General features: G+C 53.6%; 1 protein-coding gene across 5 annotated transcripts; it reads right to left on the bottom strand.

Annotated features, from left to right (window-relative positions):
- Positions 1-140: 140 nt before the first annotated feature.
- On the bottom strand, positions 141-12,636 carry RHOG (ras homolog family member G). Of its 5 annotated transcripts, none has more exons than XM_030831178.3 (2): positions 12,408-12,636; positions 141-1,368 (listed from the first exon to the last, which is right to left on the bottom strand). In XM_030831178.3, the coding sequence occupies exon 2, from the start codon at positions 1,298-1,300 to the stop codon at positions 725-727; it is 576 nt and encodes a 191-aa protein (XP_030687038.1). In that variant the 5' UTR covers positions 1,301-1,368; positions 12,408-12,636; the 3' UTR covers positions 141-724. The 5 variants fall into 5 exon arrangements, with proteins under 5 accessions (XP_030687038.1, XP_060159587.1, XP_030687036.1 ...); XM_060303604.2 differs by having other exon boundaries at positions 12,485-12,636; XM_030831176.2 differs by lacking the exon at positions 12,408-12,636 and adding an exon at positions 11,993-12,080.
- Positions 12,637-14,109: the final 1,473 nt, after the last annotated feature.

Below are 14,109 nucleotides of genomic sequence, written 5' to 3'. Positions count from 1 at the left end.
AATGAAGCCTATTGTCCCCTGTCCCCTCTTGTAGGAAACAAAAGGCTCCCAGTCTCTGGGGAGCCCTAGCCCATGCCCGGCCCCTGCCCAACCCCCCAATGCCCAGCACACAGGGAGGAGCCAGCGCCACTGGAGACAGGAGGTTTTATTGATGCTGATGGGGGTAGGAGGGGCCCCCAGGAGCCCAGAGGGGGTGGGGGTGGGGCTGAGTCAGTCAGCGGATGCGTAAGGCCTGGGCACATGGGGGTAGGTTAGGGCACATTCATCTTCTTAGGAGTCTGTGGCTCCTTCTCTGGGGAGGGGAGAGAGCATCTTGGGGGGTGGGGGCAATTTGAAGAGCAGCGAGGGAGAGGTTAGGGATGGCTGAGAGCTCCTAACCTGAGAGAAGGCACCACAATAGGCAGCAACATCTGTGTGGAAAGCTGGATCAACTGGTCAGTAGGGGAAAGTGGGGAGGAGGCACTGGGTTGGCTTCTTGGGGAGGGGTCCGGCCTTGGCCTGGGTGAGCTCTTGAGCATACCTGGTGTTCCCAAGCAGAGTGGGGCAGGGCCCAAAGCCCCTTTCTCCGTGGGCCTCCTCAAGGAGAAAAAGGCATTCAGGGAGCCCCCTTGGCAAGGGGTGCCAGAATTAGTCCTTAAGGCACAGCTGGGGGCAGACAAGGCGCCAAGGCACAAAGGCACAACTGGTGGCGGGGCAGGGGCAGCCTCCAAGCTGAGTGCCAGGGTCACAAGAGGATGCAGGACCGCCCACGTTTGACAGGCGTGGGGTTGAGCACGGCCCGGACAGCCTCAGCAAACACTTCCTTGACGCCGTCCTGCTGCAGGGCTGAGCACTCGAGGTAGCGCACAGCGTGGATCTGCTTGGCCAGCGCCTGGCCCTGCTGCGGTGTGATGGGTGCCTGGCCCTGCTCCTTCAGGCGCCGTAGGGTGTCAGGCTGGGCTCTCAGGTCCTTCTTGGTGCCCACCAGGAGGATGGGCACGTCGGGGCAGTGGTGGCACACCTCTGGATGCCACTTGTGCCGCACATTCTCATAGGAGGGCGGACTGGCAATGGAGAAACAGATGACAAACACGTTGGTCTGAGGGTAGGAGAGTGTGCGGAGGCGGTCGTACTCCTCCTGGCCCGCTGTGTCCCACAGGTTCAGGTTCACTGTGCGCCCGTCAACGGCACTCTGGGCGCTATAATTGTCGAACACTGTGGGGATGTACTCCTTGGGAAAGGCGTTGGTTGTGTAGCAGATGAGCAGGCACGTCTTGCCCACAGCCCCATCGCCTACCACCACACACTTGATGCTCTGCATGGCGGGTGCAGCTGCTGTGGTGGAGGCTATGCCTCCTTCCCCTTCCGGGCCCCTCTGGATGCAGTGACCTATGGACAGATGAGAGGGATACTCTTGGTTAGGGAGGACTGTATCCACTGGGAAGAAAGGATGGGGGCATACAGAGGGAAACCAGCTCCAGTTCTTTTAACCTGAACACCATCCTGCAATTCCATCAAGACAGACCTCAGAGAGACAGACACGAAATGGGAGAGAGGCCCTGAGACCACACAAAGATGCTCAGGGATAAAGAGGCTGGCACTAAGGTGTAATATATTATGCAAAGCACATACGTTCTGATGCCAGACTGACAAAGGTCAAAATCTGGTTCTCCTATCTCCTAGATGTATGACCCTAAACAAATTACTTAACCTCTCTATGTCTCATTTTTCTAATCTGTAAAATGGGGATAAAATAATACCTACTTCATTGGGTTGTTGTGAGGATTATATGAGTTAACTCACGTAAAGCATTTAGAACAGTGCCTGGTCATAATAAGCATTCAATAAGTATTAGCTACTTTTATTTTTCCTCCGGGAAGTATAGACGCAAAAGGAGGGTGCGCATTTGTAGGGATCTACCAGATCCTCTGTCAGATATGGACCCCTCCCACCGAGTAGACTGGAGAGGGCTTCTAGCACAAGGCAGCTGTCCCAGGTCACTCTGAGTTGCAGCCATGGGTGGAGCCTCTCCCAACTCAGGGCCCACACCCTGCCTAGTGCACTTATGCTTCAACTCCAAACCTGACATCTTGGCTACTGAACGCAAACCAAAAGGTGCAATGAGAAACCTGCTGAGTAGGGGCACAATTCTCTAGACAGTTGCCCTGTCTCAATCCAGGGTACCCTGGGGATGGGGAAAAGGAAGGAGAGCTTACCCCATCATTCTTGGAAGCATGGGAAACCCTATCTGGCCACACATACCCAGGCTGGCAACTCAGTGTAGGAGAACACTGGAGACCGAGCCAGGGCTGGAATTCGGTCTGGAATCTGTGTGTGTAATGATGAATGAGGCAGAGGCTGTGGCTCCCAGATGTCTGCATCTTCTCTCAAGGTAGGGTGAGGCAGATCCTCCAAGCCCAGCCAGAAGGGATGAACAGAAGAGTAAGACAAAAACTTGATTTTCCCCCTTAATCTTCTGTCCCTTTCCTGAGACCATGGGCTGTGCCTCTGAAGAACTTGAGGGGCTTCCAGACTCTTGGGTAGAGAACACAGTGCCATTAAAGCACTATCACTGAGAAGACATGCTGGAATCAGACTGGTCAGGGATTCTAATCACAGCTCCACCAACTAGTCATGTATGATCTCAGGCAACACATTTAAGTTTCCTGAGCCTCAAATTTTCTCATCTGTAAGATGGGGATAATCTTGCCTATTGGGTTAGAGTTGGTCAGAGTATGAAATGAGCTAACATGTAGAAAGTGTTTGGCATGAGGCGTGGCACACAGGAAGTGCCAAATAAATAAGCTGCTGTAATTATCAGTGGGGTGAGTTTCAGAGGAGTCCTAGCTCCAGCCATCACCCTGGTCACCTGGGCAGCTCACAGGGCCTTCAGGTGAGGAACTGCTCTTCTGAGTTGTGGAAAAGAACAGAGCTTCCGGAAACCCTGTGATTATTTATACTGCTGTGGCAGGGGTCCTCCTCTAATTGGCTACTTCCTCTCAGCCATGGGGGACTTTTTCTAGCTAGTATGTGACTTCCTTTCCCTGCTACTCTCTCACGACCAGGCCCCTGCTCCCTGGAAGGGGATAGTCCTGTTTCAGACACACCCAGAGCTCTTAAGTATCCCCCGCTCCACCCCAGCACCTTCACCACTGGCCCATTTTCTCCACTGCACCCTGGTCTGACAACCTCTTACCTCCCAGCCTGACCTCTCAACCACTGGTTCCAAAGCCTCAAAAATCACGTTGGGAGAGGGAGGGAGAATCCGCCACTGGGAAGTGGAAAAGGAACTCCATGGTGTGGAACCTGCAGAGGATCCAGGGCTTGGTCCCAGCTCCCTCCCAGGCCCCAGCTTCCCCTGGGACCAGCTGGGAGGGAAATGAGTTCATTCTATGAGGTTGCCTCTCTGGTTCACATTAAAAATATTTCCACCTTATTTGCATGAGTAAGTGTGTGTGTTCAACCTCAGGAGAGAGGATACAGAGCCTTGGGGTATGGATCCAGGAAGAAAATAAGGACCCTCTAGGGCAGTAGAGAATTTGGGATTGGGAGTCAAGAGAACTAACCTAAGTCCTAGCCCCAGCTCTGCTCTGCTGCTGACTCACTGTAACCAAGCATGAGGCACTTACCCTCTCTGAGACTCAGTTTCCCAACCCATGAACTGGAGAGAAAAAAGCCTGTGCAAGGGTACTAAGTGGATGAGGTGAGACATTAAGGAATCTGGGAGCAGGAGATAGGACGATGGGGATAGGAAAGGCCCGCAGGAGCACTGGATGGGGGTGGGAGGGCTGATCAGTCAAGCAAATGCGTTAAGACCTCAGCATGTGGGGTCAAGTCAGGCCACATTCATCTCAGGATTCTGTGGCTTCTTCCTTGGGGGAGAAGAGACAGCATCTTGGGGTGGTGGGTGTTGGTGCCATTACTTGTGTCCACTGGATTTTCCAGGAGACCCCAGCATCTCGAAAGCACAACTCCTAGGCCTGTAAATCCTCAGTTCCACACAAAGCAGGGGAGTGGGCATGGCAGTGTGACGGGGAACTCTTCCCCCTCAAGCCCAGCACTGGGCTGGCCCAGGCAGGAAGGCAAGGAGGGAACTCTGGCCGGCAGTCACAAGGCCCAAGAGACTGAAAGTACAGCTGGCTCCAGGCAGCTTTCTAGGGAGGGGTTATCAACCAGCAATCAGTAAATCAGCCCTCAAAGGAGCGAGGAGGGAGAGGGAAGCTTCCGGGCTGGCAAGGGAACAGGGACTGACACCACCGGAAAAGGATCACGAGTGAGGTAGTGTCCAGAAACAAGCAGGGCAGAGGCAGTATAGTATAGGGCCAAGAGCACCGGCACCTGAATCTGACCTCCTGGGTTCACCTGCCCACTCTGCCACTTGATTAAAAGTCCTCACAAGGTACAACCCTTTATAGATCACAATATAGATCATATTACATTGTTTTGATCCTTATAACAACTCATTGGTACTATTCCTATTTACAGGTAAGGAAACAAACCCAGAGCAGTTAAAATAACCCAACGTCACATAGCTAGTCAGCACGGGAGCTAACACAGATGCCAGTTTTTTAACACAGACCCCAGTTTTGCAATCCAAAGTCCTATGTTTTCCTCAATGTGTCACAGAGCCTCCAAGTTACCCCTTAGCAGCTGACTTTGTGACCTTGAGCAAGTAAGTCACTTCCCTTCCTGGAACCTCAGTTTCTTCAACTGTACAACAGGCATGATAAAACTTGCCCTCCCTGTCTCAAAGGACAGCAGTGAGGATCCTGAGCACAGGAATGAATGTGCTTTCTAAATTCAGAAGTGGGGTGCACAGAGAAGGTGGCAAAACCAAAGTCTTTCATACCAAGAGGCAGGAATCATTGAGTACGCAGGTGTCTGAGTGGTGGCGGCAGCCCAATTCTCCCTCTTCAGGTCTAGTTCAGACCCTTATCCTCTCTCCCAGGACAACTCTTTTCTCTGAAATCCTATGGTCTGAACTGGGTCAAGTAAGTTCCCACAGCTCATTTAAGGAGGGCACATGCTAAAAGGTAGGGTCTAGCCTGTACCACGCAGGAAAAAGGGACGGTCAACGCTGCAGGAGGCCACACAAGGAGAGTGGCTTGCCTGGGGTTGGGGATCGACTGTGGCTTATTCACCAAGTCACTTTTTTTTTTTTTTTTAAAGAAAAGAACTTTTGTTTAGTAAATAAATAATATTTGCAGATTGGTATAGTATTAACCATATCACAATGACTTGTTCTGGCTTTCGATTCCCAGCTTAATTCAGATCATGCCTGGTCCTTCATCTTGGCATTCAGAATTCTTCATAATCTGGCAGGGGTTTTGGAGTCAGATAGACCTGGGTTTAAATCCTAGTTCTGCCACGATGAGCTAGGTAATAGTACCAACCTTATAAGGTTGTTAAACGGATGAAGTGAGTTAATGCACAATGTATATATATAAAGCAGGTACTCGGCAATGTGAGTTCCCTGCTCCAGAGGGGTCTACATTGTCCTGTGTAAACAAGCCAGGATCATTCTGGCCTCTGAACTTTTACTCTTGTTGTTCTCTCTGCTGCCATTCCTTCTCCCCTCTCAAATCTTCCTGACTCAAAAGCCTAGCTTAAGTCTCATGGTCCCACGAGGCTACTGAATTCTCCTTTCTTTGAACTTCCACAGTATGGCCACCCTTTAAATCCTTCTTTGGCTCTGTGTGACTCTCCTTCTCCAGTAGTCATACATAAGTTCCTTAGCTTGTGGATGCCCCCCCAACCCCGAGCAATACTGAAGCTTGAGCTTCTCGACTCCCCTACAGAAAAGCTAAGTATAGAACTTCTGACCTGCTTGCTTCTGTCTGTGTTACTGAGATCTGGATAGACAGGTCAGAAGCTCAGAACTGGGCTGATACCCCCCCAGTCAAAACTGCAATGCTGAATCTTTTTGGACAGCAATAGCAGCCAAAAGCTTTGACTGGGATAGGAAAATCTTTCCTCCCAGTAGCAGCTGGACCTGGCTCCCGCAGGGAGCACAGCCCATGGGGCTCACCCTGAGTGTAGTCCCCAGAGCCCAGCTTGTACCCAGTGGGGCCTGGTCTTGGGTGTGGCCCAGGCAGGCCCAGAATGGGGGAGGAAAAGGAAGCAGTGGATTGCCTGATTGCCAGATCTCCTGATTGCCAGATCTCTGTGGCCATAATAGCAGGGGAAGTGTCCCAACTGGGAGTGGAGGAGGGGAGGAATAGGCCCGAAGAGATGGGGGAGTGTGGAGGCAATAGGAACTTACTACAGCCTTCTAATCTGCCTCCCTGACACGGGGGATCCCCTTTTGCAGCCCTCGCTGAAACTCATTCTGACTGTAATCCATCACTCTGGGTATTCTGATCCTAAGCTCTGGCCACATCACCCTGATCCTCTCTACAAGCAGCCTCTACATTCTCTTTCCCAAAACACATCAAGCAGCCATATTCACTGTCCCGGTGGGAAACCAGTATTTCTCCTCCATTTCCATCCTTCAACCCCCCACCCAGCAGCCCAGAAGACTCCAGTTGCCTCAAAGGATCCCCCAATTGGTCCTCCAGAGCCAAGCATCATTGCCACCTCCTTCAGGGAAGTTTTGTAAATCACCCAAGTCACAAATGACTTATCCCATCCATGGTCTGGTCCCATTTTCTCACAAGTGCATTATCTTAGTCACGTGGAAGCTGATCTGAATCTTATCTCTTGTCACTGGACTGGGAGGACCTAGAGGGCAAGGTCCCGGCTGATCTGTCTCCCCAGGCTGAGCACAGCACACAGTGGCTGTCAGTAAAAAGCTGAATGAACACAATCTGTCCTTCATGTCTTTGCACATGGGAGCTCCTCTTCCTGGAATTCTGCTTCCTGCCCCCACCCCCTCACCCTACCCCACAGCCTCCCAGTCCTTTAGGGCCCAGCTCCATTCCCCAGCTTCTCCAGGACACCACAGCCACCCCTTCTTCTGCCCTACCTTCCCCAGCACTGTTATTATGGTTCACTGTGCTGAACTTAACAGGATGCCTCATGAGGAGGGAAATCTGTCCTGCTTACTTCCAGAAGCCCAGCAGAGAGCTGAGCAAAAGCTGCAGACTGACACACATCTCCTCCCTCATCAATTCAGATTTTGACTCTGGGAACAAGGAAGAGCCTCCATGCCCAGGAGACATCAGACAAAGGTAACTAACTTCCTCCCCCTGAGGAGTACAATTCAGAGTAATGAACACATTGGCTAGATTGTCTTGTCCTCAACTGGAAGGGTGAGAGGGGTGGAGCAGGCATAGCTCTAGCCCAGTGGTGATGAGGAAGATGCGTAGGAAAAGTGGTCCTGATGAGGCTAAGGACTGGGGATATCTGAAGACCAGGATTGGTCAAGGACGAGGCCAGGGTCAGGGTCAGGGTCATGGTCATGGTTAGTGTTAGAAACAGCTTCAGAAGCTCTGCCAGTCTGTCTGTTTGTTTTGAAGGGAGGAGTGGAGGAGAGATGGTACGAAGAGGCTCAAAGGGGCTGCAGCTGGGCTAGGAGGAGGAAGCTGGGGGAGACATGAGGTCAGCGTGGGGCTGGGACCAGGCCAAGGGCTGAGTCTCTCTTTTTCTTCCCCTTCTCTCATTAGCAGGGGCAGAACCCAAGACAGCCTAGTTCCCAGCCTTAAAAAAAAATTCACACTGGAGAATTCTCCACCTCTTGCCATTCTCCACCCTTCAGCCCCTGCAGAGGATCCTGCACTCCACGGATAGGGTAAGAGACGGAGCGAGTTGACTTTACCCACTAGGGACTGGAGAGGAGGAGGAAACAAGACAGCTATAGCTGGGAGGGCTGTGGGAGGCTGGGACCCTTTCACTCAGTCCCAGTTCCCTTCCTTCTTCTCTCGGTGTCCCAGCACCTGAGATGCTCCACACACAGTAAGTCCCAGGGTTAGGGCAGCTCTGGCTGGGGGAGCTAAGGAGGCTGCCCCTCCCCCATCAGGCAGCACAGAGGAAGGCCCAACACTTGCTTCCTTCTGCCTTCCTCCTCCCCACCTAACAGCAGCTCAGCAGTCCTGGGGCCCCATGAAAGGCCCCTGAAGTGGCACTTCCTTTGCCTTTGCTCACTTCGCACGAGGCTGTACAGAAGTGCCATCCTCCCAATCCTGCCTCCCCCACCTGAAAACACCCACAGAGAGACCCAGGGCTGCCCAGTCCCTTGAACCCCGCCCCAGATCTGAGGGGGTTTCCACAAGGGAAAAAAACATCAGGGAGGAAACTCCGGCATCTATTTTCCACTGTCAGTTGGGGCAGAGCTGGAGCAGGGCACCGGGTACCCCCACACATTGCTGAGCTCTGGCAAAATCCTTGATACTCTCTGCCCTCTTCTCTTGTGCTTTGGGGAAAGGGGCCACAGCACTTGTCCCAGACAGATACTCAGACCTGTTCAAGGCTGGGTCCAGAGTCAGGGGCACAGCTATGAGGAGCCTCTTGAGGGAAAGAGAGTCAGAGCCATCAGTATTCTGTATGTTCTTTGGAAGTATTGATAGGCAACTTCTTAATCTTGAAGCTGAGCCACAAGAGACAAAGCTGACTAGGGTTATACAGAGGGTTGCGAGCAAATCCAGGACAAGGACCTGGGTCTCCTGACCTCCAGCCTGGGAATGGGCCCATCTCTCTGACCTCATTCAGGATGACCCTACCATGGTTTATCCCTTCAGGAAATGGGCCAAAGGGGCCAGGTTGGTGTCTGAGCCCGTTTTGCTTCCAGGGCCTCATGCCTAGCCCATGCCGGGGCATCCATGATTTAGAACTGACATTACTGGACAGACAGCCACCCTGAACTAGCCGAGGAGAGCCTCCTCTAGGCTCAGCTCCTGGGGAGATGCCCTCCCCCCATGACATGAGGACAAAAGAGGAAGCTGGACCCTGGACAGGAAAACCGATCTGTTCTGGGGAGGCGGCCCAGGCTTTGTCTTTGGTTTCCCTCCTCAAAGAACCCTACAAGCCTCACCACTAATGGGTCTATACTCTGTATGGAGAGGGGTCTTCAGTCGGGGACCACATCTTCACAGTTGCCCTGCTACCCTCATTCTTATATCTTCTCAACTGTCTCGCTACAGCCACAACCTCTCAAATCTTCCTGCTTATTACCCCCTAAAAGCTCACACCAGCCACCTCAACTGCCTTAGTATCTTGCCAGAAACAACTCTCCGTATTCTCAACCAGGATCTGTGACAATCTTGTATCAGCCACTTCTGTTCATGTCAAGACCTTGACCATATTTCTTTAGCCAAGACCTCAAGGGCAGCCTCCCTTGAGGGATATAGCAGACACATATCCCCCACCCTCATCCCCCCACAAAATATTTCCCCACTTAGATTCCTCCCACCCTGGTTATATTTTTCCAGCAGTGAATTTCATGCAATTAGCTCAAACCTCCAGTGGGGCCACATCTTGCCTGGGAGAACCCGTCTCATCCATCCTGTCTTCACTCTTAGAGTCCTGTGGGTTGCTCAGTTATCTAAAATAAGTACTGGTTTGGCAGGTGGGGAGTCAGGACTCCTGGGTGGTTTTTTACTGAGCCCTGATGCTGGGAAAGTGCCTTGCATACATATCCTTCCCTGAGCTGGGATTTTTATGTAGGTCCCTGGGATTTCCTGCTGGGGCCAAACCCCCCTGTACCTCCCAGAATCAGAGTAGCAGAGACAGGAGTGTGGAGGAAGGGACAATCCATGGGAGAGGGACAACGGTGAGAAGGAAAGAGGACAGAATGGGGAACAGGGATAGTCCTTAAATCTAGCTGTGCTTGGGAATCCCATAAAAAATAGCACTTGCTCCCCTCCACTTCTCTTTTCTTCTAGTGGACAGAAATGAATAGAGTAGACTTGAGGAGGTAGAGAGAAACAGGATCTCTCAGCATGCATCCCAAAGGCTTAAAGAAGGAGCTCTAGAATGGGAACAGCAAGAGCTTATAGAGCCAGGCTGGAATACAGTTAGACTTGCAAGAAATTCCCGAAAGAGAGGGAATAGGGTCCTAGGTGAGGGGGGCATGTTAAGGATGTGTGAAGGCAGAGGGGTGAGCAGAACTCCAGAGAGCTTCCTGGTCACCAAGGCCTTGATGCAGCCCTGGGCACATGGGAATCTGGCCTGCGCAGGCCTTGGAAGGCAGCAGGAAAGAGGGGGCAGACACCTTTGCCTCATACCCTTCTTTTTTTCCTGAACTGGAACTACCACAGTTAAGACTGAACTTAGACCAGCTATAGTCTTCCCTCCAGAATCCTGCCTTTACCCCTCCCTTTCCTTCCATCACACCTAGTTGACCTGGTCCCATTGTCCCCACAAGGTGGTGCTGGAACCAGTGAGCACTGGAGTCAGGGACCTTTAGGCTGTCCCCCAGCTTCCAGGCCTGGCCTCTTGATCAAGCACCCAAGGGTCTGGGGGATTTTGATTTCCCACGGCCTCTCTCACCAGACCTATTCCTGTGTCACTCTACCCTGATACCCTGACTGCTACAGACTGCTTCCTCCTACCTAACCACAACCTCACCCACTGCAGGTTCCCTTCATTCTGCTTGCTTCCCCTGCTCTGGGCCCTCACAAGGCTGAGGGCAGTTATTTTGTCTCCAAAAGATAAAGATGTGGACATGCAGACACTTGCATGCACATACACATATACAGCGGTTTTCCAGCCCTTTCATCACCTCTACCAAGGGGAGGCTGCAGCCTGCCTCTCTGAACTAGGGAGGTCTGAAAAGGCTCCCCAAAGCTGGAGATAAGTGGCAGAAAGGAAAGGAGAAGAGAGGGATCCAGAGGAATGAGGGGAGATAGAAGAAACAGAGGGTGGATGTGTGTGCAGGAGCCAGAAGCTGGGCACGGAAGGGAGGGGGAAGGCCACTGGGAGAGGACAGAGATGGACAGAGAAGCAGGGTAGGTGAGAGGTCAGGGCCCAGGCATGACTGTGGGGGGGGGGGGAGAAGGGACTGAAGAGAACGCAAGAAGAGAGTAACGGAGGGTTCGTGTCTGAAGTCTGATGGAATCTGAAGAAGGAATGGAGGAAGACAGAATGAGAACATGTAGAATTCAGGGACTAATAAAGGGGACGGGGGGGGGGGAAGACCAGGAGATGGCTCCTGATCATCTTCCAAGGCTAGAGCCTCGTGCTGCCTCCCAGAAGCCCTGTTCTCTCCATCTCCTGAAACCAGTCCTGCTCTCCTCAAGTCCTGCTCTCCTGATGCCATCTCCTCAAGGACTATCAGTACCTCTGAATAAGAGTCCTTTCACCTCTAGTCACAGGGCAAGACCAGGTCCCTTCCTTCCTCAGTTTACCCAGCAAAGACAAAGCCAGGCACTAAGCAGCGAGGCACAGCCGATGTCTGCTCATTAAAATACCTGTTGCTCTGTTCCAGGGATGGAGAAGTTGGGCCTCAGAAAAACAGACATAAAGAGAGAAGGACTGGGGTCGGGGGGCTCCCCCACCCTCCGCCTGAGCGCAGAGGACCCTTAGGTTGCAGGCTGCGGCTGTGGGTCTGGACCAGCTTCGATCTTCCAGGGAAGGAGCTCTTTCTCCGCAGCCTCGGGCTTCAGAGGCAACAGACAGCCTCTCTCTCTACCTCACAAGTGTCACAACTGCCAAAGCAGCGGGAGCGCCTTCTCTAGCCCAGAGGCCCCTTCCTCTCAACACACTTCGTAACAGCCCCCTGCAACTCCTGGGGGCACCCCACCTCTGAGTCCCATCTCCCAGCCCTAAGCTCTTCCACTCAGAGACTTTTCTCTCGGAGCGGGAGACCCTCCAACCTCAGGAGTTCCTCGCGGCTCCCGGGGGCCGGTACCGCCGCCCTTGGTACAGGAACCCACAGTCCCCGAACCGCCGCCGGCTTGCAGTGGCCCGTCCCCGCCCCGCCCGGCCGGCCGCGCCCGCCCAACTTGAAGCGAGCCGAGCACCTCCCGCCGCGGCCTCCCGCAGCCAAACTTCCCGGGCCCGCGGCCGCGTCCAGTCCGGGGCCGGGCGGGCTCCCCTCCCACGGACCCCCAGCCTGCCGGCCGGAGCCAGGCCTCACCTGGTGCCCTCCCCGCCGCGGGGGAGCTGGGGGGCGGCGGCAGCGGGTCGGGGCTGGAGAAGGAAGTGAGAGCAGGAGGCCGGAGGAAGTGGGGGGGGCGGGCCGGCCGGCGGGGCGGGGCAGGGCGCGGGGGCGGGGTGGGGCGGGGCTCGACAAGGAAGTCCGCCGGCCGGTTCACCCCCCCCCCGTCCTGGTCGCCCCCAGCGGGTGGGTCCCGGGCCGGGTACTGGGCTCCCCCACCCCAGCCCTTTACCTCTGAGGCCCTTAAGGTCAGTCCTCCCAGTCCCCTTCTTGCCACCTCCACCCCAGCAGAGGCCCTAGCCTAGGCGCTTGGCTTTTGTCCCCCCTCCCCCTATCTGGCCCCCACCAACCCCTGCGGTAAGATGCTGTGAACAGGCGCCCCTAGGCCTGGTACCTTCAGTCAAGCCCAGGGATCGAGCGATGGCCCAGGCTGGGGGTTGGCCAGAATAGGTCCGGCGGGGCAGTCCCCACCTCTGCCCCGAGCCCCGGGGGAGTGCGGGGTGGCGGTGATTCAGCAGTGGGAAGGCCCCAGACCCCTGGGAAGGGTGCGGAGACTGGGGGAAGGAGAGCTGGCGTCAGCACCCGGGGAAAGACAAGATCAGCAGAGGCGCAGGCGGAGCCGCGGGCCCCAAAAACAGGATGTCGTGTCGTTGTTCCGCACCCGGCGGCTCCGCGCGCCTGGGCTCTGGGGAGGGGGGTGGGGCGGAGCCAGGACGTGGGGCTCCCCTCGCACCCTCTTCTCGCTGGGGCGCTCAACTGCTTGGGACAGAAGGGCCGCACCCAGTCCTGATTCTTGCCGGGGCTCTGGGGACCGGCGGGTGGGCGGACTCGTGGGCGCCCTCTGGTGCTTCTGCTCCCTGGCCTTGCGCGTGGAGCTCTGACTTGAGAAAGGATATCCTTCGTTCATCACAAACTTTCTGAGTGCCTACCACGTGCAGAGCTGCGTGCAGACCTAGGTGCTGTGGAGGAGAACAGGCATTAACGAAAGGCTCCCTGTCTCCAAGAGGCTTTCCAGATAAAGAGGAAGAACAACTCCGAGAATAAATAGTCCAACCTTTCTGAACCTCCATTCTGTCTTTGGCAAAATAGAGTAACTTCCCCTTCATCCTGTAGTTGTGAAGATGAGAATGGATGTAAAAGGCCTGCTGCCAATACCTGGTTCAAAGTAAACACTCAACAAATACTTCTTTTCCTCTTCTTTTTAAAAATCATACTACTGTAAGAATGAGTTCCCAAAACACAGTGTGCCAGCCCACATCTTTGGGTCTTTGTGCATTCTATTCTTTCCGCCTCTTTCCTGTATTGACTGCCGGGCGAAATCGACTCAGTCTTTCACAATCTGGCGGTGATGGACCACTGCCTCCAATGACACTCGCATGCGCGCACACATGCATGCACACACACCACCTCTGCCATGCACTTGGTAGTCTCCTAGTGCTGTCTAGTGGAAATATATTGTAAGCCACATATGCAACTTAAAACTTCCTAGTGATGACATTTTTTTTTAAAAGTAAAACGAAGGATTTCCCTGGCGGTCCAGTGGTTAGGACTCCACCCTTCCATTGCAGGGGGCACGGGTTCGATCACTGGTTGGGGAACTAAGATCCCACAGCCGTGCAGCAAATAAATAAATAAAAAGAAACAGGTAAAATTTAATGTTAATAATATATTTTACTTAGCCCAACATATGCAAAATATAATCATTCAACTTCAGCATGAATCTGTATAAAATTAGTGCTTATAAAAGTGAATAGGAGGGGCTTCCCTGGTGGCGCAGTGGTTGAGAGTCCGCCTGGCAAAGCAGGGGACACGGGTTCGTGCCCCGGTCCGGGAAGATCCCACATGCCGCGGAGCGGCTGGGCCCGTGAGCCATGGCCGCTGAGCCTGCGCGTCTGGAGCCTGTGCTCCGCAACGGGAGAGGCCACAACAGTGAGAGGCCCGTGTACCGCAAAAAAACAAAACAAAAAGAATAGGATAGTCTACATTCTTTTTTTGTACTAAGTCTGAAATCTGGTGTATGTTTTACACTTAGAGTACGTTTGAATTTTGACTAGACACATTTCAAATGCTTGATGGTTCATGTAGCTAGTGGGTAT

This window comes from Globicephala melas, chromosome 8 (genome assembly GCF_963455315.2).
Source record: "Globicephala melas chromosome 8, mGloMel1.2, whole genome shotgun sequence".
In the NCBI taxonomy this organism is placed as follows: Eukaryota; Metazoa; Chordata; class Mammalia; order Artiodactyla; family Delphinidae; genus Globicephala; species Globicephala melas.
This window is presented reverse-complemented; position numbering and strand designations above follow the sequence as displayed.